The sequence below is a fragment of the Mycetomoellerius zeteki genome, unplaced genomic scaffold, assembly GCF_001594055.1.
Source record: "Mycetomoellerius zeteki isolate Tzet28-1 unplaced genomic scaffold, Tzet1.0 scaffold221, whole genome shotgun sequence".
Taxonomy (NCBI): domain Eukaryota; kingdom Metazoa; phylum Arthropoda; class Insecta; order Hymenoptera; family Formicidae; genus Mycetomoellerius; species Mycetomoellerius zeteki.
Genome location: NW_017257184.1, coordinates 2,961,879 through 2,987,160, shown reverse-complemented (window position 1 = coordinate 2,987,160; position 25,282 = coordinate 2,961,879). Strand labels below are relative to the sequence as shown.

The window sequence follows — 25,282 nt, the reverse complement described above, 5'->3', positions numbered from 1 at the left end:
TCAATAAGGTTATATTTAGCAAAAAGGAAAAAACGGAAAAACGAAGAAATTTCTCGCGCGTCGGATAATTGTGCGCATGGGTTGGGTAATTGTGCGCAAAGCATATATACATATTATATATATTAAACAAAAATACAAAACTAATATAATAATAATGCAAATAGACTTTGACAAATTAAAATGGCAAAATAAAATAATAATGCAAAGAAAAAACAAAAAAATTAGTGCTAGTCATATATGATATATGAAAAATGGGTAATTGGGTGCATTTTAAAATGCTTGCGCACAGTTGCCCGCCGCGACCCGACTCGATATGAAATACAATTACTTCAACATTTCTTAACCAAACTTAATAAATAACAGCTCAAAAGACGCACATAATAACATACTTTAATAACGTATGCAACTTTAAACAAATTAAAAATACGGACTTATCACCTTATTTTCTAAAATAACAAGAAAAGATATGATTTTACTTTTTTATATTTCTCTGAGTAGCAACATATTTACGTCGTATCTTTTGTAGTTATATCTTAAGAGGACGACCTCCTGCGTAAAAATTTCACCACAGTGATGTCGTCATCCATTGGAAAAGTACCAAATCAGGATGCGCACAATTTCCCCACTTTCTCTAAAAAGTAAAATTCTTCTGAAACATTTGTACTGTTAATTACACCGCACTTATACATGTATATCTTTAATAATAACATATGTAATTATACATGTTAATATATCATAATATATGTAATCTACCTTCAATAATAATATAAAATATGCAATAATACTAAGAATAATATATTATTACATCTTTTATAACATATATTTTAACTAATTGACTAGATGCTCGAAAGTAGACAGCATTTAACGTTCTTAAACTTGATTTATTTTGTCGTCGTTCTGGATACATTCAGTCACATGTGCATGTACTGCGCTGTTGGAGAAATATTGACAACTCAGGTACAAATAAAAAAAAATTTTTTACTTCCTACCAATTATTATATTTTTCCATGCACAATTGCATATTATGATAGATGTATTTCAAAATGAGGAATAGTAGTAGTACACCTAGAAATAGTAGTATTACACACAAAAAGCAAAATGTTCAATCAAAAAGCAGAATGATGACAGAAAGAGACAGAGAGAGAGAGATTGGTAGCAAATTATTTGATCAGAATTAGAGGTCAGCAGATTGACTGATATCGTATTCTGCTCCACTTCTGTCGGTAGCATTTTTTGAAAATTCTATTTCAACAGATTGTGACGGAAATCAAACAGAATGTTTGTTAACATTCTACGCCAAGAGATTGACAGAAACCGAGCAAGATTTGCTGAGAAAATTTGACGGCAAATTGGTAGCAGAAACCAATCAGTATCTATGCAATACAATCTGATACAAACTAATAGCAGAAATGGAGCAGATCCTGCTATTTAGTAGGTATTAAAATTGTAACATTATTACTACAGAAAAATTTCTCAAAATAACGTTCTATTACCTACATTTTTTCTATTTTGAAGAAATAATTTTAAATAATTTCATTAATAAATTAAATATATTGATTTTACGCAGAAAAAAAGTTTGCAGATTTTAAATAAATATTTACTCCAATATAGTATTAACGAAATATTTACTAAATGGAAACATATATTTATTTGATTTAACTGTTTTATTTTGAATAAATATTTATTTACTATAAATAAATATTTCGTTAGTACTATTGGAGTAAATATTTATTTAGAGTCTGCAAATTTTTTTTTCAGTGTACATATAAAAGCTTAAATATATACATATAAATAGGTATATGCACTATTAAGTCTATAGTGTCAAATTTAACCAGTTAGCTGTATACAGGGTAAATAAAATAACGCCCACTAAATATATAATGCTATTTCTAATAAAAAAACTAACAAGGGAAATTTCACAATTGTCCGGAACCGATTTGATTCTCCATGAAATGTGTTATTAAACACGAAAATCTAAGAGACACGTATTTTTTTATACGTGCCCTAATTCATGTTTAAGGGGTGAAACACCTCTTTGAAAAAAAAAATAGTATTTTTCTTTCGAGACGAATATCATCGGAAGTATAAAAGATAGAAAAAAATTTTTTAAACAAAAGTTGTACGGTTTCAAGAGTACTTCAATGTTGTGAAGAAGAAAAAATTTTCTTAATTTTTTGTTAAACAATTGTTAAACAAAAAAATTTTTTTTAATTCTTAAATAGCTACTATAGATATTACAGTACGTTCAAATAATGTTCTTGGGACGTTTTTTAGACGTCCAACATACAGCAATAAAAAAGAGATATTTCGTACGTCCAAAGACGTCGAATTAGTTTGAGTAACAAGAATGTCAACTCACGTGTTGTCGTCAAAATAGAAGCAGAAAGCGAAATCAATTCAGGTTAGTCTGCTAACATTCTCCGATCAAATCTGCTCTCCAATCAATCTGCAGGTCAGGCTGCCGACATTCCATTAACATTTTGTTTATAAAACAGTCTCTGTTTGAAATTTGCCTTTCTGGTATCAAAAATCATATAGCAGACTTTCTTCAAAATTTGTTTCTGCAGGCTATCTGAGATAATTTAACGTACATTTATATATCAAATATAACACAATATACATCAAATGAAACTTATATTAACAAGTATATATTATACAATGTGTGTGATAATTATACATACATAAAAGTCTTAAGCTACAATTGTAATCTCAATAGCCAAAGTTAATAAAAAAAATCACATTTTAAAATTGCATGTAAATTTTCATATATGTACATTATTATATAGCACGCTATTTTAATAATTCACATATGTATGTATTTTTTATAATTTTAAGTGTGACAGAATCCATTATGCTATATATTTCAATGAATGGTATACTTTGAATGCAAGAAATACTCGGGACTTAGTTCTTTTAATGTTAAGAACCAGTAAACCTCTTTACCTAAACTTTGGTAAACTATTTCCTTTAACGATGGGTACATTTTGCAGTGTAAGTTATCTCGAATTTTAAATATGATTTTAGAGTACAACAAAATATTCTCTTTACATGTGTACATGTGTACATAAAGTAAAGTCAATGTAAACACAATAATACTTCAGAGCGTTTAAGTAAAAACATCATAAAATACATAAAAGAATTAAAAATTTCGTGTTAGCTATTCAACTGCTAAAGGGATGCTTTATAACATCTGATCAATGATTTTTCACTTATACAAATGTTTTAAATGCACAAATGATTATAAAGGTATAGTTTTGATATTTGTTGCTTTATTTCCTTTAATATATTACAGGTCGTCATTGTAATTATCACATAATTTGTACACATATAATCTATTGTTTTTAAACTTGTTCATATATTATATTTCTTATAAACTATTTATAATATTATATATTTAATATTTAATAATATATGTATATATTATTATGTGTATATGTATATTTTCATCGTTTTTCCTTAAAAATGTCTTTCATTTACTTATTACTGTATTTTCTGTAGCTGTTAAAAACGTCAGCCGGTTACATATCTGTATTACTTACAACAAGGAGTCAATCAAAGTTTTAAAATATAAATAACGCACAAATTAATATTAACAATACAAATTCAATAATGATTTAACCGGAATTAATCAGAAAATATTAACTAATTGAAAGTATGTCATGTAAGATATCTGAAATGTTTATGTAGAATGATTATATGCATTATGAATAAACTCAATACTTATTTTCTACTGCTAATGTAATATACTGACTAATTGTTCCCCTTATTGATAGAAATCATCAAATAATAAAAAAAAGACAAAAATTAACTTGAACAATGACGAGAAAAGAAATGAAAGTAAGTATAAGACATCACGAGGAAACTGTCGCATGCAATATCAGATTGAAGATAATAAGTAATGTATTAAATAAATTTAAAAATATAAAATCTAATATTTTATTAAAGATTATATATTTTTATTTTATATACAGTTATAACATGTCTTATATTTAATTTGATAGCAATAAAATAAAAATTGTAAGCACGCATATTTAGACATAAACATGAAATATCTCGCAAACTTAATAAAAATTTTACCATCACTTCTTGTTAATTAAACATTAATATTTTATATAGAATAATGAGATGAATTAATTGATGTAAAGAAAATACATATTTCAAAAAATATACGTAGTTGAAAATATTGTAAATTGCACAACTTTTTTTTAAAGCAATAATGTATTTTCTTTACGTCAATTGATTCATCTCGCTGTTCCATAGATAAAAGCATCAAGGTAGAATTATCGAAAAATGAACAATTCTTGAAATTTTATTTCATACTAAAATGTGTCTAAATATAAAGTATAAAATATCTCGCATTGATTTTTTTATAATTTTTTATCTTAATACCTTTATATGCAGAATATAATTAGAGGAATCATATTACGTAAAATAAGTTCTATAATTTCATTTTTAAAATAGCCGTGAGCTTCATATAAAAAAATATCTTTTGGAAAATTAATTTTATTTGTCCTTCTTCAAATCATAAAATTTTATCTAAAACAATTTTACCTACCGGATATAGATTTCAACATATTCTGGTGATTTATGTTCTCTATCCTGTATATTTAAACATAACTTTTTGAGGAAAGATTTTGTTAAAGGAATATTTGTATAAAGTAACTTTAGATAGTTTATACATTCAAAAAAATTTAATGTTTTATCAATAAAGCCAAATTATTAATCACGACAGATAGTTATTCCTCTACTGTTAACATAATAATTGAGAAAAAATTAATTAATCTTCATTATTTATTTATCAAATAGGTCATAAAGATAAGAAAATTATAACTATCAGTTATATTCTCTACAATCTAGGAAATATCACAATGTTATATTAATTTCAATCCTGCAGTTAGATAGATCGAATAAACACTTTAATTGAAATAAAAATATTATATACAAATTATTGCTCACTATATATATATACAACACAAAAACAAAAAATATAATTCAGATCACACGCAATACCCAAAATCAATTACAAGACCGTGAGAACTTAACAGAAAGATAAAAACAGGTTGCGAACAGGCATTTAACAACCCGTCGTTGTTATGTCAGTATTTATCTGCTTCAAATATTGCACACACGAAATACTAACATAACTTCTATAACAGGAAGGTTTTAAAATTTTTTAAGTCCATCCTCTTTACGCAATAATCATCTATCACTTTTAAAAACTTTTATTATACACACATGCATGAATTATCGATTAAATGAAAGTTAATGTCGTTCTATAAGCAAAAAGTAGGTGTCAGTGGATAATAAAGAAACTGCAAGGAGCAATGAAGTAATAGATAGACTTTATGATGGTGGAATTCTGTGATATGTTTATCATAGATATGAGGAACTCTGATATGAAAAATGTCTACATTCGGAAAGTGAGTATATGAAAGAGTAAAATAGGCCTTTATATCGTAAAATACGAAATAAAAATACCTATTTACTGTACTTAATTTTTACAATAAAAGTAATATTACTCACAATTGGTCGTTACAAGATGAGTATAGTCCAGACTATAGACACCTCTCTCTCTCTGTCTTTCTCAAAATCGATTACGACTGCGTAAGAACATGACTGCTACATCTACATAACCAGCCGCATGACCAACTACTTATCAAGCATCAAGTAGTCATTATTTCAGTTATTATTCATGAATGCTTTAGACGTTATTGTACTAGTAATTCTCCACAGTTGCACAACAAGAAGGGATCACATGTAGAATTTTTTAAACTTTCTGTCACTAAACATCTCACGTTTTCAAGGATTTTTATTATGCACATGAAATATCGTCCCTCGTTGTATAGACATCGTTGTAAAAGAAACAGAGTCGTCAGTTCATCTCTTACCTTCAACATGGAAGCAAAATATCTTGCTCGGAGTCATAGTAGTTATGATTATAAATCATTATCAAAAAAAGGTCAGCTAAAATATATTTCGTCCAAAGTGGAACACATAATTTATCAAATCTTTTTTGAAACAGATTTCGAATGGGCAGTGAAGTTAAATCGATTTGGTCTAGAATTAATCGGACTTTGGCCCAAGTTCGAACAAACTACATGGGAAAAGCGTGTGTGCAATTTACGTGTACTTCTCACATTCTCATTAATAATATTTCCTGCTGTACATTCTCTGATAAGAATCCATTTTGACATTTTGCTTGTGGCAGATAATTTGATGTGTACTTTACCAGTTTCTACTTGCCTCTTAAGACTTATAATTTTTTGGTGGAAGAGAAAAGGTAGATAAAGTAACAATTTGATCGTTACACGATCAAATTATATAAAATGTTTACAATAAACGTTTTATATATTAGCCTAATTAATCTCTATATTTTTTGTACAATTTTAAAATGAATTAAAGGTTTATTTAGTTATATTGAATTTTAGAAATCAAAGTACAAAAAAAATTAAATTCATATACTGCATGTTATTGATGTACAATAGTAATTGTTTATATTTTATATTTTGCATACATATAGTTACTATTACAATTGCGGACTTTATCATACATAACTACAAAAAAATTTTTTTAAATTAACTGTGACTCAAAATCCATAAGAAACACCTATTCTGGTTTCAGTTAATTTTCAAAAAAATTTGTTGTCGTCCTAAATTATTAATGTATTTTCGCAATTTTATAATATTTAATTAAATTAAATTTAATCAGAATCAAATTTTTATAAATTATATTAAAATCTCGTTTTATTTATTATAAATTTATTAATACCTACCTGTATATCAGTAATTAACACTTATTTTATTATAGTATATTAGTAAATTCTTTATTTTTGTATTCTTAAAGCTGTCGCACAAATAATACATTTGATTGCGAACGATTGGACAAAGACAATAACATCTCAAGAAAAAGCAATAATGATAGCAAAAGCGCAAATTGCACGCATTATTGTCACATTTGGATACGGCATGATGGGAGCGGCCATTATTGTTATGCTTATTTTGCCTATATTTGGTTATTCGGTGAGACACCTGTCTAATGTTACTGAAGATCTGGAGAAACCACTCTCATTGCAGACATATTACATCTACAATACGAGAAAAAGTCCACAATATGAATTGACATATGCTGCTCAATGTATTGTCTTATTCTTATGTACCATGTGTTATACAGGCATAGATAACTTTCTTAGTCTTTCGATATTTCATATTTCTGGTCAACTGGACATTCTGAGAAATCGTCTCTTGCATTTACATATTGTCGCCAATTTTAACAACGTTTTAAAGAGTTGTATAATGGATCATACAAGGCTGCTTAGGTATATTTTTTTTATCCTATATACATTCCTATATATGTACAACAGAATCCGGATTATCCGACATTGCTTTTTTCATCTCCCTGATTATCCGACCACGAATTATCGAAATAATAGCATAATAAGCGATTTTTGTAGCATAACACTATCGTCATGAGAACATCGATAATGATAAGGTCAGATAATCCGGGAGATCAAAAAGACACTGTCGAATTATCCGGGTTCTACTGTATACATGTGTATTTATAGTGTAACGTAAATACGTAATATGTGAAGTAATATGTGAAGAATAATTGAAAGAATATTAATTACAATATTAAATGTAAATAATTTTGTATCTAAATAAATTTTTGTATCATAAATAAAATTATTGCTATATTTAAATAAAAAATGTATAAGAGAGAGAATAATAAATAATAAACGAAATTGAATGCGCAAATATTTTGGATATAAATAGCTTTGTTGCGCCGTTAGAGGATACGAATTGAAATTATTTGGAAAAAGTTTGCCAGTAGTGTATAGTTATGTAGTTACAATTTAACTGATTTCTTTGCTACCGAATTGTTTTGTGTCTGTAAACAATTTCGGTGATTTCTGTAGTAACTGATAAGAAAAGGACAGAAAGCGGACATAAAATTTTGTTATCTTTTAAAGAAATTTATATTACTGAAACAGATTTTCGAAAAATTTTTATGAAATACAACAACACGAAATATTACAGTAACATTACTTTGAAAGCAGCAATATTACTTTGAGAAAGATTAGAATATTTCCAATAAAATATTAATGTTTCAATATTGCAGTAATATTGCTGTAATATTTTATGCTGTAGGAGAAGTTTTGTTGAACGCAAATGTATCCAAGAGAATCCCAAGTTCTTCAATGGAACAGAAAAAAAACAATGATTTTTTGTCAAAAAAAGATTTAATTATATTTTACTTAAATCTGTTAAAAATTACTTAAATCTCTTAAACATTCTCTAAGCATTAAAATATTCATTATTTGAACCGCAGAACCAAAGAAAAATAAAACTTCACGACATTCTCTGACATTGTCTTTTATCAATCATTACGAAATTATCGACCCTTTTTACAAACTCATACAAAAAAAGTCAACAGCAAAAAATTAATTAACCCAGAACCACGCCACTTGGCAAACTTTTCCAAAATAGTTTTGATTTGCAACTCCTAACAGTACTTAAGCTATTATATATACATCCAATTCACACGCCGATTCAAATTCTGATTGTTTTTATGCTCTAATGTAATGTTTATATCTGCTTTAATCTAGTTAAATGATGAATACGTAATATTTTATGAACAATTATGATATTAAATTATATTTCGTATCAAAACAGAAAATTGTTGCTTCGAAATCATATTATAGATTTAAACAAAATTAATATTCTTATCTAATAATATAAAATATCTTCTTATAGATGTATGTAAACATGATAGTTATCTTCTTTAGTATAAAGTGTTATATAAAATGACATTTTATAGAGCTATTAATCATGTGGAAGATATATTCAATTTAATATTGCTGATACTATTTCTATGTTTTGGTACACTCTTCGCTTTCTATGGATTGTGGATAATAAATGTAATTAATTTTATAAAAATTTTTATTATACAATTTATTGCTTTATAAATAGTTTTCATATACGTTAAAAATATTTATGTTCCATTGGTAATCGCAAGTTATATTTATATACCTTTTTATGTTTTTTTTTTGTAAAAAGAACTGTAAAATGACAATTTAAAAATTTTTTTATTCATATTTATTTGAGAAGACTTTAAAATTAAAATAATCATAATAATGCACATGAGAGGATTCCGTATTTAATATTTACATAATATAGATATATTAGGTGTTGGAATTAATTCGTAGCGTTTTTTTAATGAAAGAACGTTATTTATTTCACATGAACATTAAAAAATACATTAATTGAAGTACTTCCCATCACTTTCTACTACTTTTGTCCATCTTTCGGGCAGTGAATGAATACCGCGTCGGAAGAACTGTTCGTCTTTTGATGAAATCCACGAACCATTTTGCACAATCTTCGTAAGATGTGAACTTCTGCTCGCACAAGCTATGAGCTAATGATCGAAACAAGTGGTAGTCGCTAGGTGCAATATCAGGAGAATACGGCGGGTGCGGTAGCACTTCCCATTTAAGTGTTTCCAGGTATGTTTTTACCTGTTTTGCAACGTGTGGGCGAGCATTGTCGTGCAGCAAGATGACTTTATCGTGTCTTTCGAAGTATTCCGACCGTTTTTGCTTCAATGCACGGCTCAAGCGCATCAGTTGCCGTCGGTAGAGATCTCCAGTAACGGTTTCATGCGGTTTTAGCAGTTCGTAGTATATGACACCCTTTTGATCCCACCAAATACAGAGCAGGAGCTTTGAGCCATGGATATTGGGCTTTGCCACTGATGTTGATGGTTCGCCGGGCTTAACCCATGACTTTCTGCGCTTTGGATTGTCATAATGGATCCACTTTTCGTCACCGGTAACAATCCGATGCAAAAAACCTTTTCTTTTCTGCCGTTGAAGCAGCAGTTCGCACGTGAGAAAACGTCTCTCAATATCCCTTGGTTTCAATTCATATGGGACCCAATGTCCTTCCTTCTGGATCATGCCCAAACTTTTAAGACGTTTTCCTATTGTTGATAAGTCAACTTCCAATGACGTAGATAATTCTTTAAGTGTTTGACATGAGTTTTCATTGAGCAATGCCTGCAAATCGTTATCTTCAAATTTTTTCGGCTGACCAGGTCGCTCCTTGTCATCCAAGTCGAAATCACCAGCTTTAAAACGTGTAAACCACTTCCTACACGTTTGCTCAGCCAGAGCATGTTCACTATACACATCCACTAAAATACGATGAGCTTCAGCTGCACTTTTGTTCATATTAAAGTAATGAAGCAAAACTCCCCGCAAAAACACTTTATCTGGCACAAATTTTGACATATTCAATGAATTATACAGTGTTGTTATTTATGATTTCAAGAAAGGTTATGTACGGCAAATGACGTCCTATGATAGCTGTTTACAATATATACAGAACTATAGGTAACAACGAAATAGTGTACTGCTTGTGCCATCTCTTGTAAAACGCTACGAATTAATTCCAACACCTAATATATATATAATTATATAAGCTATATTAATGTACAGGATGTCCCATTTTAAACGACGACCTCATATATTTCTTGAATAGTGTAGAGAAAAATACTTCATGACTTCGAGGGGAATATATGATGGTACCATTGGTTTGACCTTGAGTGGCGTTGTCAAGGTCCGTATAAGGTGATTTAAAATTTTTTTTAATGGATCCCCATATTTTTTATTACATATTTTTGTAACTTACCTCGAAAGCTTTTCAAAACACTATAATAAAATATTTTTTCATTAAGTACTTTTCGAGTTATAAGGCTTGAAAATTACAGTACTGTCGGCATTAGCGTTACCCAAGGTGTCCGACCGATGACCTCTTAAATGTTGTTCATGACCTGAATAATATTTGTCAAGGTCAAGGCTACTGGAGGTTGTACCTCTTATTTTCATCTTTTCACTGAAAATTCATTTTTACGTAAAAATGAAAATAAGAGATACAATCCAGTAACCTTGATCATAATAAATTTTATCCAAGTCATGATCCTGGACAATGTTTAGGAGATTTTAGTTGTTGGTCAGACACTTTGGATAATGCTAATATATATGGTGTTGCAATAAAATTTGGTGAATATTCTTATATTCAGTTTGTAAACGCATGCAGCAAGTTGCGGCATCGTACTTGTTATAGATTAGCGAATCTAGACACACATTTCAGCGTGTTGCACGCCTGCCCTTAACGGACGCACAGCTATATTCAAGCGTAGACTAGTAACGAAGGAGCATATGTTCATTAATGAAAATGGAACAAAGAGCTAATTAAGTTCTGTTTTAAATTAGTTAATTAAGTACGATGCCGCAACTTGCTGCATGCGTTTACAAATATAGGAATACTCATCGAATTTTATTACCATACCGTGTATGCCGACAGTACTGTAACTTTCATACCTTATAATTCAAAAAGTACTTAATGAAAAAATATTTTATTATAGTGTTTTGAAAAGCTCTCAAAATAAACTAATATGTATTATAATACTAAGAGTATTATGTAATGAAAATAGGGGGTTCCACTTAAAAAATTCAAAGTGACGTTGTCCTGACCTTGACAACGCCACTCAAGGTCAAACCAATGGTATCTTCTTATACTCTCTTGAAACTTTTATTCGAAATATTTTTCTCTAAAATGCACTGTTTAAGAGATATTTGAAGTTATCATTTAAAATGGAACACCTTGTATGTATATCTTTAATAATAACATATGTAATCGTAATATATGTCAATAGTCAATATATTATAATATATGTAAGTAATCTATATTTTTAATAATAGCATAACATATCGACGCCTAAGCCGCAGAATGTGCTATATCGAAAGATATATAGAGGCTGCGGTCCACTTGCTTCTTTCAAATGCTCTGAACGCTACGTTCCAAACGCTATGCTCCGATTGGTCCATTACTGTCCCGAATGCTACAATTGCTACTTGAACACTCCAGTCAACCCACCTCCCGAGGTGAGGTAGTGAGAGCGAAAACGATGACGTATTGATGACGTAATCAGGGTTGCTGGGAATGTTCCGAAGCGTCAAATGGACCAGTCATGTTAGTGCTACAAATGCTATGTAGCATTTGAAGCGCTAAGTGGACCGCAGCCAGAGAGTGCTATATAGAGAGATAAACAGTGTTATATCGAGAAAAACATGAAGAAAAGTCTATGTCAAAAAAATAATTAAAAGTGGTCTATTTCGCGTGAGGCGTAAGATCAGTCTATGTCGGAATGCATGCAAAGTACGATTTATATGAAAAAAAACTTGAAGCACAGTTTAAGTCGTATGAAATTGAAGAAGAGTCTATATAGCGCAATATTTACTACTCACAAATTATACAAATTTAGTTACAGAAAATTAAATAATATGAATAAATAAAGTACCAGAAGCAGGATTAAAAATCAAGCCGATTCCCGTCCTCAGTCATATTATAAAATTTATGAGAAGAAAATATTGCGCTATATAGAACCTTCTTTAATTTTATGCGACTTGAACCGTTCTTCTCGCTTTTCTCGATATAAATCGTATGTGCTTCGACATACGATTTATATCGAGATAGACCGGTTTTCATGCCTCGCACGAAATAAATCGTTTTTCATTAATATCTTGATATAGACTTTTCTTCATGTTTTTCTCGATATAGCACTTTCTATTCAGGCGTCGATATGCTATAACTATAATACTAATAATAACATATTACATCTTTTATAACGTACATTTTAACTAATTGACTAGATACTCGAAAGTAGCCAGCACTTATCGTTATTAAACTTGGCATATGTTGTAAGCATCGTTACCAATATATTCGGTCACATGTGTATGTACTGCGCTGTTGGCGAAATATTAACAGCTCAGGTATAATTAAAATTCTTTACTTCCTATCAATTATTATATTTTTCCATGCACAATTGCAGATTATAATAAATGTATTCTAAAATCAGAAATAATAGTAGTATTATACTCAAAAAGCGAATGTTAGCAGAATGTCAACAAATTGATAGCAAAGATCAGAATTAGATATTAGCAAATTGACGTCAACTGATGTCGCATTCTGTTCCCGTTCTGTCGACAGCATATTTTTTGAATATTCTATGTTAACAGACTGTGACAAAAATCAAACTGAACGCTTGTTAACATTCTACGCCAGCAGATTGGCAACAGAAACCGAGCAAGATCTGCTGAGAGAATTTGACGGCAAATTGGTAGCAGAAACCGAGCAGTATCTGCGCAACACAATTTGGCAAACTAATAGCAGATATGGAGCAGAGCCTGTTTTATAGGTATTAAAATTGTAACGTTATTACTATGGAAAAATTTCTCAAAATAACGTTCCTATTACCCACATTTTTTCTATTTTGAGGAAATAATTTTAAATAACTTTATTAATACATTAAATATTTTACATATTAAAGCTTGAATATACAAATAAATACATACACTGTTAAATCCAGTGTTAAATTTAATTTAATTTAAGTCGCCACTGCTCCTACTAATTGTAAGTACATCGTTATTTTATACTAAAACGATAGTTAAATTTGACACTATATCCTGTCAATTTAACACTCTATACTAGTATGCACATACCTAAAATGTCTATGTAAATAGGACATTCAAATAACGTTCTTGGGGCGTATTTTAAACGTCCAACATACAGTGATGAAAACGAGATATTTCTAGACATATTTTAAATGTCCAAAGACATCGAATTAATTTGGATAACAAGAATATTAACTCACGTGCTGTTGTCAAAACGGAAGCAGAAAGCGAAATCAGTTCAGGTTAGTTCGCTAATATCCTCCGATCAAATCTGCCGACATTCTGCTAACATTTTGTTTATAAGTTTACAGTCTCTGCTTGAAATCTTCCTTTCTCGCATCAGAAATTATATAGCAGACTCTACTCAAAATTTGTTTCTGCAATCTATCTGAGATAATTTATATATCAAATATAACATAATATATAACAAATGAAACTTATATTAACAAATATATATTATACAATGTGTGTGATAATTATACATACATAAAAGTTTTAAGCTGCAATTGTAATTTCAATAGCCAAAGTTTAATTGGTTAATAAAAAATGGTTAATAAAAACATCACATTTTTTAAAATTGCATGTAAATTTTCATATATGTACATTATTATATAGCACGCCATTTTAATAATTCATATATGTATGTATTTTTTATGATTTTAAGTGTGACAGAATCCACTATGCTGCATATTTCAATGAATGGTATACTTTGAATGCAAGAGATACTCGGGACTTAGTTCTTATAATGTTAAGAACCAATAAGCCTCTTCACCTTAATTTTGGTAAACTGTTTCCTTTATCGATGGCTACATTTTGCAGTGTAAGTTATCTCGAATTTTAAATATGATTTTAGAGTACAAGATAGTCTTTTTATATGTATACCAAGTAAAGTCAATGTAAATACAAAAATACTTTAGAGCGTTTAAGTATTATAAAAACATCATATATAAAATACATAAATAATAAAGAATTTCATGTCAAAACTATTTAACTGCTAAAGAGATTCTTTGTAAAATCTAATCATTGATTTTCCACTGACTCAGATGTTTTAAATTCACAAAAGATTACAGAGATATAATTTTGACACGCGAATTGTTTTATTTCTTTTAATATATAATATTACAGATTATTTTTGTAATTATCACTTAATTTGTACGCATATGATGTATTGCTTGTAGTTTAAGCTTGTTTATATATCATATTTTTTATAAACTATTTATAATATATCTAATATTTAATAATATATGTATATATTATTATGTGTATATATTTTCATATCGTATTTCCTTAAAAATGTCTTTTATTTACTTATTACTCTATTTTTTGTAGCTATTAAAAACGTCAGCTGGATACATATCTGTTTTACTTACAACAAGGAATTAATCGCAGTTTTAAATATGAATAATGCCCAAATTAATGTTAAAAATACAAATTCGATAATGATTTATCCGGAAAATATTAACTAATTTAGAATACGCCATGTAAGATTACTTGAAAAGTTTATGTAGAATGATTATATGCATTATGTAATGATTATATGCATGAATAAACTCAATATTTACATTTTCTGCTGCAAATAAATGTAATATACTGTAAATAGACCGATTGTTTTGCTTATTGATAAAAATTATTAAATAATACAAAAAAGACAAATAAATTAGCTTAAATATTGATGAGAAAAGAAAAGAAAATAAATATAAGATATCTTGAGAAAACTGTTGCAATATTAGATTTAAGATAATAAGTAAATTTTAGGTAAATTAAAAAATATAAAATCCAATGTCATTAAAGATTATATGGAATTTTAATTTATATACACAGTTATAACATATCTTATATTTAATTTGATATCACTAAAATAGAAATTGTGCACATATTTTGAGATAAACATGAAATATCTCGCAACTCTAATGAGAATTTTATCACTAATTTCTTGTTAATTAAATCTTAATATTTTGTATAGAATAATGAGATGAATTAATTGATGTAAAGAAAATATTTTTCAAAAATATATACGTAGTTGCATATTGTAAACTGTACAATTTATTTTTTAAAGCAGTAATGTATTTTTTTATGTCAATTGATTCATCTCGCTGTTCTATGGATAAAAGTATTAAAGCAGAATTATCAAAAAATGAACAACTCAAGAAATATTTTATATTTCATAAGTAGGATAACTATGGGAATTCTCTCTAATTCGAGATCTCCCCGCTCCCCGCACCCTTCGTCGAGCTCGCGAATTAGAATCCCCATAGTTATCCTACTATCATCTATCGCTTTAAAAAACTTTTATTATGCACACATACATGAATTATCTGTTAAATGAAAGTTAATGTCGTTCTATAAGGAGAAAGTAGATGTCAGTGGATGAAGAAACTATAAGAAGCAATGAAATAATAGCTAGACTCTATGGTGGTGGAATTCTATGATACGAGTAGACAGGAGCTCCTCTATGAAAAATTACTACATTCGGAAAGTGAGTATATGAAAGAATAAAATAGGTTTAATATCGTAAAATATGAAATAAAAATACCTATTTAGTGTACCCATCTTTTTTCCAGATCTATTATATCACCTAAATTCCAATAAAGAGCAACTGTTTTCATACATAAATATAATTGCGGTTTAAAAAATTTAATTAGGAGCGAATTACAAGAAATTAAAACACAAAAACATATTAGATACGATATGTGATTCGTAGTTTGAGGTCACATTTTTCCTTCAATGCGTCAATCTAACGATAATCACACTTTCCTACACATCTGTTAATAACTTCCTTCTTTTTTCACATTCATGCAATTAGCTTGAAAAATTTAACAAAACACTTGTGTTAGATATACGAATCCAAAAACTTCACCTCAGAAAATCAATGTAATGGATACGACTTATCAGGTTTTATATTGACTGTATTTCTCATGCAATTAGACTGTTTACATATTGATACGTTTCGTAGTATCAATCATATATACGGCTCACAGATCAAATCGGTATTTTACCGTTTACATACTGCCTATTCATTATTCTTTATAAATTATCTCTAAAAAATTATACAGGTATCACATACCTGCATAATATGTGTTATCGATTGCTCAAAATTCATGTTCTTCTCGAAATAGAAAAATTTGATGAACCGTTAAAATTTCTTACGCTTTATGTAAAACGATTGTATTCATGTTTAACAATTTAAATCACTTTTGTAATAATAGTGACATAGGAAAATTTCATACAAAGCACATGTATATTTTTAAATCTGTAAATTTGTTAAAAAAATAATTATATTTTAATTTTAAAACAATTTTGTACAAAACATCATATTATGCAATATACATATAATATTTAGCGTCAAGTTATTTAAAATTTTTATTAAAATTTTTGCGTGAATAAACTTTACGCTAAAATGTGTCGGTATCTTTCTACCCTACACAACTTTACTGCAAAATTGCTATCTAAAAGTAATATTATATAAGAAAAGTTATATTATAAGAAATAATTAGATTGTAAATAAAAATTGAATAATATACATATAATGTTGTGTTCATTTTGACTTTAACTATGCAATATTTCGCTCTAGATCTCCGTCGCGATCATTGAAGGTATCTTTACATTAATTTTATTAATATTCTTTTCTTTATATATATAATTCTCTTTATAGGTATATTTAAATATATTTTTAATGAAAAATGTGTATCTTTCAAATTACGAAGAGGTTTACAATGTAATGTATACAGGCAATGAAATACTATATTATTTAAAATGTTATAATTAAATAATAATTAAAATGTAAAAGATTATCAATAAGTCTATTAGATTATCTTCTCGTCTAGTCCATTCATTTTAATTGCTAAAATTTAAAAAGTTAGAGTTTCATATTTTGAAAAATTATATACATTATATTATTTTTTGTAATATATCAAACATATAGATTTGCAACATGATAAACAAAACTTTTGTAGCTCATACAACCACTTCAATTCAATGAGAAGATACAACCGATTGCACTATCCGAAACTGAAGTACCATTGGGCGCAAAATTGCAAATGATTGGATGGATGATAGTCGATCGTGAAGGAAAAAAGACTGCAAATTTAAAGAAAGTAACATTAACAACACTAGATTTTGAAGAATGTCACTCATTTCATGATAAAAAGCTCTCTAAATCTGAGTTCTACTCTCGTGTGGAATCCGAAATAATTATTGTAAAGTAAAAAAATATTACGAAAAATGACATTGAAAAAGCGGAATATTTTAATATGTATATTTTAACAATAAGTATTTTATCTGACTTAATGCTGCATTACTGATATTTCATTTTAATAAATAATTTTAATAATGTTACATTATTAATATTTCATTTTATTAAATATTTTTATTATTGTTAAAATTGTTAAAATAAATATAATAAACTGGATAATTGCTTAAGTTTTAAAAAGAAAAATTTTTGCGCAAGCATCTATAATGTGCTTGTAATAAAATATCGTTAGCAAAAGTTTTTCTTTTACATTTAAACTTATAAGAATTAATTTTTTAAAGATAAGTTATCTAGGAATATTAGCATTAATTAATAAACATTTTTTATAAAATATGTAAAAAATTAAAATAAATGTAATAGAATTTAATAATAACAATATTAAAAATTATTATTTAGGGTAGCTCTCTGATTTATAAAGGCAAACTTGTAAGGTATAGCTATTGTACTTACGGTATTTCATGCATTGAAACCCCGGTTCCAGATGTTCATACCAGTATAAACAAAAATATCGAATATCTCAATGAGATTATGAAATCATAAAAATTTACTCATGCTCTATGTTTAATTCTTATTTTAAACACGAAATTTAGAGATGATAGATATTTACGGACTGCATTAAATAATAATATAGATTACAACATATATCTCAGGTAATTATATTAGCATGTTGTAATACTATAATCAAAAGTATGTTGTCGACAATAATTATATTAGCATGTAATACTATAATCAAAAGTATGTTGTCGACAATAATTAATCTATATAAAAAGTTAACTTTTCACATAATATCTACAAAAATACAATATAATTGCAAAATATAATTAAATATATATAATTATTATATTTCAAATATATAATTATATATAGATGATATTACCAAAAAGGACAGATGTATCCTTTACAATATGTATACCTATAAGTAATGATTTTTTTGTTACTCTATTTTATACTTTCAAATAAATTTTCAAGCAACAATTATAATATGTAACATTGTAATGTATAAATAAATATTTTAATATCTAGTAATTTAGAAAGATATATTGATAAAAGTAATTATTCCATCCATATACATATATTTATGCGCAAGGGCACGCATAAATATAACAAATGGATATATATATGTATATGTTTTATACATATATTTACTGTATGTATTTATGTGTACATAAGTCTGAAATTTTTAAGAAAAATAATAATAGATACTCTTAAACATTTAAATTTTAATATCTCATTTCTCGTATAATAGTATAATATTATATCACAAAATAAAAGATATTCTACACTGAAAAAAATGCATGTAATTTTACATGGAAATTACATGTTTATGACTGGAAAATTACTTAAATTACATAAATATGATTGGAAATTTTTACTGGAAATTGTAAATTTCTAATCATAATTAGGTAATTTTCCAGTCATAGACATGTAATTTCCATGTAAAATTACATGCATTTTTTTCAGTATAATAACTCAAATATCAAATAAATACTTTTTTACTTATTTGACAAATATTTAGAATGATAATAGATATCGTTACAATATATTATCTCTAGACGTACACTAGAACAGTGTAAGTCATTTTTTTGGTGATACGTATAGATACTAAGAAGAATACTTGTTACGTGCACATTATCTGCTACTTTGTATTTTAGTCCTCAAGTATAAAACTTTGCCAGACCGTTATAAAAAAAAATTGATATTCAAACTTTAACAGACAAACTTTTATATATCGTGCACGTTGAGCACATTAATCGATAACTACTTTACAGGGTCGGTTTTAGAAATGATTAAACTTATCGCCAATATACCAAAAATAAGAATCTTAAATTCGTTAAAAAAGATTTTCTATATTCATACAAGGAATGAATAAATTTAAAGGAGCTAAAATACTTATCAATCTTATCATTAAATTAATATTTAAATCTATAATATTTTAACGTTTTGTTTAAATATATATGTTCTGTTTTTATGAAAACGATAAGAATATATTTTAATATCTTAATACAACATAAATATATGTAATAATATAATTCAATCAAATTTTCTGCATAAATAAAAGTTTTGCAATTTGCGAAATATGTCCAATAACAATATATTTAAGTTTATTATTGGACATATGCGACCCTTTATCGATGTTGACGACAGGTCGCAGTTGTTTAGTTCACAGAGGGGAAATAACTACCCTATAATTCTCAATTTCCTCTCAGGCTAAACAATCTAGCTATAAGCGTCACGCGCATTCTTGTTACGGACACGTACATTATTATTAATGACTGCAATATTCACTCACGAAGAGAAATAAGTCTATAATTCTATAAAGTTTCTGCGCACATTGTAGTTCACATTGTACGTGCTAAAGGGATGGTCATATTGTAGACATGGCAAAAGGGGAAGTTAATTCCTACGTAACTGCCGATATGATTATTTCGATGCATTCAGAACATAAAGGTGCTTTTTTTTTTCAATAATTTTAATATAGCATTATAAACACTTTTTATAATAAAATAATTTTTATTAAATAAATTTTTAATAAAATTTTTATTAAATAATTTTTAATAAACGTATAAAATTTAATATAGTTTTCTATTAACTACGTGTACAGAGATAAATTATATAATATAAAAAGTAAAAAATATAATGAACATATGAGAATATTTTTAAGTAGATAAATGTTGTGGATAAAGATAAAAAAAAAACAAAAAACGCAAAACGCTGTCAATAGAAAATCAAGTCATGCAATTCAGTTTTAGCAAAATATTAAGTGATGCATTTTATTTAAGAAGAAGTTTTATATTAATTTTGCCTCTCATATTTTTTTGAAAATAGATTACGATTGGGTTATTATATTAAATCGATTTTGCTTGAGCTTGTTTGGAGTTTGGCCGGAATCCAATGAAACTCCACGAAAGAAATTGATGATAAATATACGCGTGATTATTATATTAAGTATAATTATTTGGAGTTGCGTTGTTCCATCTTTCCATTCTCTCATCCGAATATGGGGAAATATTATGCCTATGATCGATAACCTACAATACACCTTACCGCTTTTAACATCAATAATGAAACTCATTCTGTTGTGGCAGAAAAAAAAAGGTATTCTTAAACTTGAGAGAAAATATATATGCAGCATACATAAGAAAACCCAAAGTTTATTCAAAATATAATTTTCTCTATTTTATCATAAGAAATCTTAAGAAAAAAAAATTTATTCTCGATTCTCACAACTACATTAAACGTAAAATAATCATACTTTATTATTTTAAAATTACTATTAATTTAAAATTTAATTAATATATATAGAAAGATAAGACATTTTTTAAATAAAAAAATTTAATGCGCATAATGATCAATATTGAACAAAACTTTCAGTTTTTAAATATTTTAATGTATTGTTTCCATTTATATATTTATCTCAAATATAATTCTCTTCCACTACATTTTTTAACGGAAATTTTATTATTTTTATGATTTTATTCTAACAAGAGAGTAACAACATAATTTTAATGCTCGTAATTCATTTTTAATAGTTCTTGTATCAGTTTTAAAAATGGTTAAAGAGGACTGGATAAAATTAAAGACAGAAGAAGAAAGAGCTGTCATGGTAAGACAAACACGAATTGCACGTCTAATCATGATTTGGGGATACCTTGTTATGGTTTTCTCGTTCATTTTATTTGTAATTCTTCCTTCTTTTAATATATCGATAAGATATATTACAAATATTACCGATCCGGGCAAAGTGCTACCACTGCAAACATATTACATATATAATGTAAGCAGAAGTCCATTTTATGAGATGACTTTCATTATACAAGGCTTTAGTTTGATGACAGCCGCTATTACGTACACTGGCACGGACTCTTTTATGGGTTATCTAGCCTTCCATGTATGTGGTCAACTCGAAAATTTCAGGATGCGTATTCTTAATCTGGATAAATTCGAGCACTACGAGAAAGCATTATCATATAATGTGCAGGATCATATACGTCTTATCAGGTTTCGTACTGATGATATAAATAAAGAAGTAAATTCACAATTGAATTTAATAAATTTTCCAGAAATTATATCAAATATTTTCTAAAATCTTCTCTATTTCATAAATCCATCAAATTTTGTCAAAATAAGAGAAAAATAATTTGTTGGTCAATAACAAAAGATTTTTAAAAAAATAATTAATATACATATATGTATATGTACACACATAATATACATGTAACACATATAATAGAATTATAAATATACATACATAGAAGATATTTCAGAATCTTAAGTTTCAGAAGATTTAGGGGATGAAATATTCTCACCAAAGGAATTCATTTTCGTCAAGGAATGTTTGATTCTTTTAATGAGATTTATCATTCCTCTTGAAGTTTGTCCCTAAAATTCTGAAACAACCTGTATATACACACACACGTGTGTATGTGTGTGTGTGTGTGTGTGTGTGTGTGTGTGTGTGTGTGTGTGTGTGTGTGTGTGTGTATTTTTGTGTGTGTGTGTGTGTGTGTGTGTGTGTGTGTGTGTGTGTGTGTGTGTGTGTGTGTATAATATTTGTAAACAAAAAATTTGATGATAACAATTTGTATAAAGTGAATTATGTAATTTATTGCTTTGACATAAGTTTTATAATATATGTATAAGCAATATATTAGCTATTATATATTATAAATTATAAAAGATATTTTCTTTTACTTTATATCTATATAAAAAATAAGTAGAAACAAAATGAAATAATATTTATATTACTTTTTGCCATTTTTCGCTTACAGATTTATTAAACTCATTGACAATACGTTTAACTTAATGTTGCTTGGTCTGCTAGTATATTTTGGCATACTTTTTGCTCTATATGGATTTTTATTTGTCACCGCAAGTATCTTTTAACTTGTATTTAAGTTGGATTTCTCCATTTCTATATAATGCAATAAAAACACAATAAAATTACAGTTTTAATTGGAACTGTAATTTACAATTAGAAACTGTAATATTCCAATACTCATCTAATTTTTTTTTTAAATAATGTATCTATTATTTCATTATATATGTAAAATGGTTTATTATATTATGCTTGTGAAGTATTATATTTGTGTACTGTAAATTGCAATAAACATGTCCATGCATCCTTTGAAAAATGAATATTATTACAAAATAAAAAGAATATTATCATGACAATTACTATTCTATTTATATTTTTTAATAATTTAATCATTACATTTTTTTCTTAAAATATAAAAAAAACTTAAAATTTTTTATTTAAAAGAGAAGCAAATGATACAAATTTATTTGATATATTAACACTGTAATTACAAATCGATAGCCAATATAAATCCAAGCGATTGTGCGTAACCAATCAGATTTTATAACACAAACAATGTTATCAATTAAAAAAATAACATCATCATTATGTGTAAAAAAAATAATGAAAAACACAATGTTAAGTATAAGTATAATTATTTGTACTATAAAATTTAATTAATCGCACGCACAACTACGTCTCAGACTCGAACTGGCTATTTACTTGTAATTATAGAAGTGATACAATTTAATCCTCAATAATTTATAAACTCCTATTAAATCTGTTTAAATTAATTATTTATATTTATCATTATATATATATATATATATATGAGTACAAAATTTCTTACAATTTTATAATTACGTTTAGTTATTTTTATTGTTTAGATAATAACACAAGGTAGCAATCTCTCGATCTTTCGACTTATTTACATCCTGACAGCTGTCATTAATACATTTACACATATGTGCCTTTATTGTGTAGTAGGCGAATTTTTAGTCATTCAAGTAAGTATTAATATTCTTTTATTTATTGTTTTTTTTATTATCAGCATGCAGAATATTAAATGTTATTTATTAAAATATTTAATAAACGTAATATTAAATTATGCCTTATTATAATTGTTTTTGGGATATTGTTTGTCAAGTGTGAAGAGGTATATAAGGCTATTTATCATTACAAGTGGTACAATCTAAAGCCGAAACAAGCCAAAAATCTATTGATTATAATGATGCTAGTCAATAGGCCACTGCATCTTACTGCAGGAAAATTTTTTCCTATGACGATGGCCACATTTTGCAATGTAATATTTATTATAAATTAATTTATTCATTCTATATACAATATAACTACTAAAAAATAAAAAATTAAAATATACAAAAATTCTTTCTATTAGCATCGTACAAGAATTTCTTATTAAGTAAAGTATTAATTATTTTTTTCTTATTAATTTTAGAATTAGAAATTAAAAAATAAAAAATATATCTTCGTATTGTAAAATACAAAAGTTTTCTGATCTTATAATTTAGTTCTTTAATAAGATATTTAAATAATATATCATTAAATAATATCTTTTTAATATTTTGTTTGTTAATTTTAATATCTTGTGCATAACATTAAATTATAATAGTAAAACAAAGTAATATAAATACTATAATAATATAAATTAAATTGTATTATTATAAATTATAAAAAAGGAACTAAAGTTCTTAATTATTTCAATTACTAATTAATAATGCGAATAACGAGAAAATTTAATATAATTTATATTAATGTAATTTCTACATTTACAGTTGATTATCTATATAATTTTATTATATTTCAGCTGTTAAAAACATCTAGTGGTTACATATCAGTTTTATTAGCACATCGTAATTAAACTAGAAACATTTATAAAATATTATATAACAATTGCATAACATCGCAATTTTATTGTTGATAGAAACAAATTACATAGTAATATTTTAACTGTTACACATTTCTTATTGTAGTAATGTACTTTAATATAAATCAATTCTATATATATTGTGTATATATATATATTCTAATTTTTCTATGCGTGTTATTAAATTTTATCCTTTTTTGTTAATGAATTACATGAGTGAATTTAATTTAAATTTATCGTTGCAAATTTAGAGTATATTTTATATTGCATATTAATTTTTTTCACATAATGCAAAAATTTTTAAGTAACAATTGTTCTCTAGGTCAGACGGCAAATAAATCATGAATAATCCTCCTAGATAAACAAATGCGTATTATTACATAAAAGGAAAAATGAAAACGATATTTCATGATATATTATGAGACATGACAAATAACATGTTACTTATAACGCCGTTATTACTGCTTTTTTATAATCATTTGATAATAACATTATTATTATTTTTCATGGCGATAACAATAACGTCAGGATTAATAACAATATTTTTTAAAATAACTTATTACCATTATACGTGTTTCTCATTGAAAACTGTTACTCATTACGTAAGTACTTAGAAAAAAATAATATCACGTAATTCTTCGTGGTTTTCTCGATTTTGTAAAGATAAGTGAAAAAAAACTCTCATAATTTATACGTATAGCTTTATATAAACAAAAGAATAAGATTAAAGTAGAATTAGTATGAAAAAATTTGAAAAAATAATTAAAAATTCTAAAGATATTATAACTAAGATAATATTTCTGTAATTTATTAATAATCTTTTATTATTGTTATTATAAA

The 25,282-nt window shown here is 26.8% G+C and overlaps 3 protein-coding genes across 3 annotated transcripts; all 3 read left to right on the top strand.

Annotated features, from left to right (window-relative positions):
• The first annotated feature begins 840 nt into the window (after positions 1–840).
• Positions 841–3,564, top strand: LOC108723033 (Odorant receptor 47b). Its single transcript, XM_018448488.1, has 3 exons — positions 841–957; positions 2,836–2,991; positions 3,499–3,564. The coding sequence occupies exons 1-3, from the start codon at positions 841–843 to the stop codon at positions 3,562–3,564; spliced, it is 339 nt and encodes a 112-aa protein (XP_018303990.1).
• A 3,350-nt stretch (positions 3,565–6,914) lies between these two features.
• On the top strand, positions 6,915–14,908 carry LOC108722882 (odorant receptor 63a-like). Its single transcript, XM_018448225.1, is given in 5 exon segments — positions 6,915–7,315; positions 8,815–8,914; positions 12,713–12,832; positions 14,178–14,333; positions 14,843–14,908. Coding segments are annotated over 5 exon segments (843 nt in total).
• Positions 14,909–15,922: 1,014 nt separating this feature from the next.
• On the top strand, positions 15,923–24,436 carry LOC108722881 (odorant receptor 43a-like). Its single transcript, XM_018448224.1, has 8 exons — positions 15,923–15,989; positions 16,567–16,667; positions 17,467–17,714; positions 21,474–21,761; positions 22,532–22,583; positions 23,445–23,564; positions 23,705–23,860; positions 24,383–24,436. The coding sequence occupies exons 1-8, from the start codon at positions 15,923–15,925 to the stop codon at positions 24,434–24,436; spliced, it is 1,086 nt and encodes a 361-aa protein (XP_018303726.1).
• The last annotated feature ends 846 nt before the right edge of the window (positions 24,437–25,282 follow it).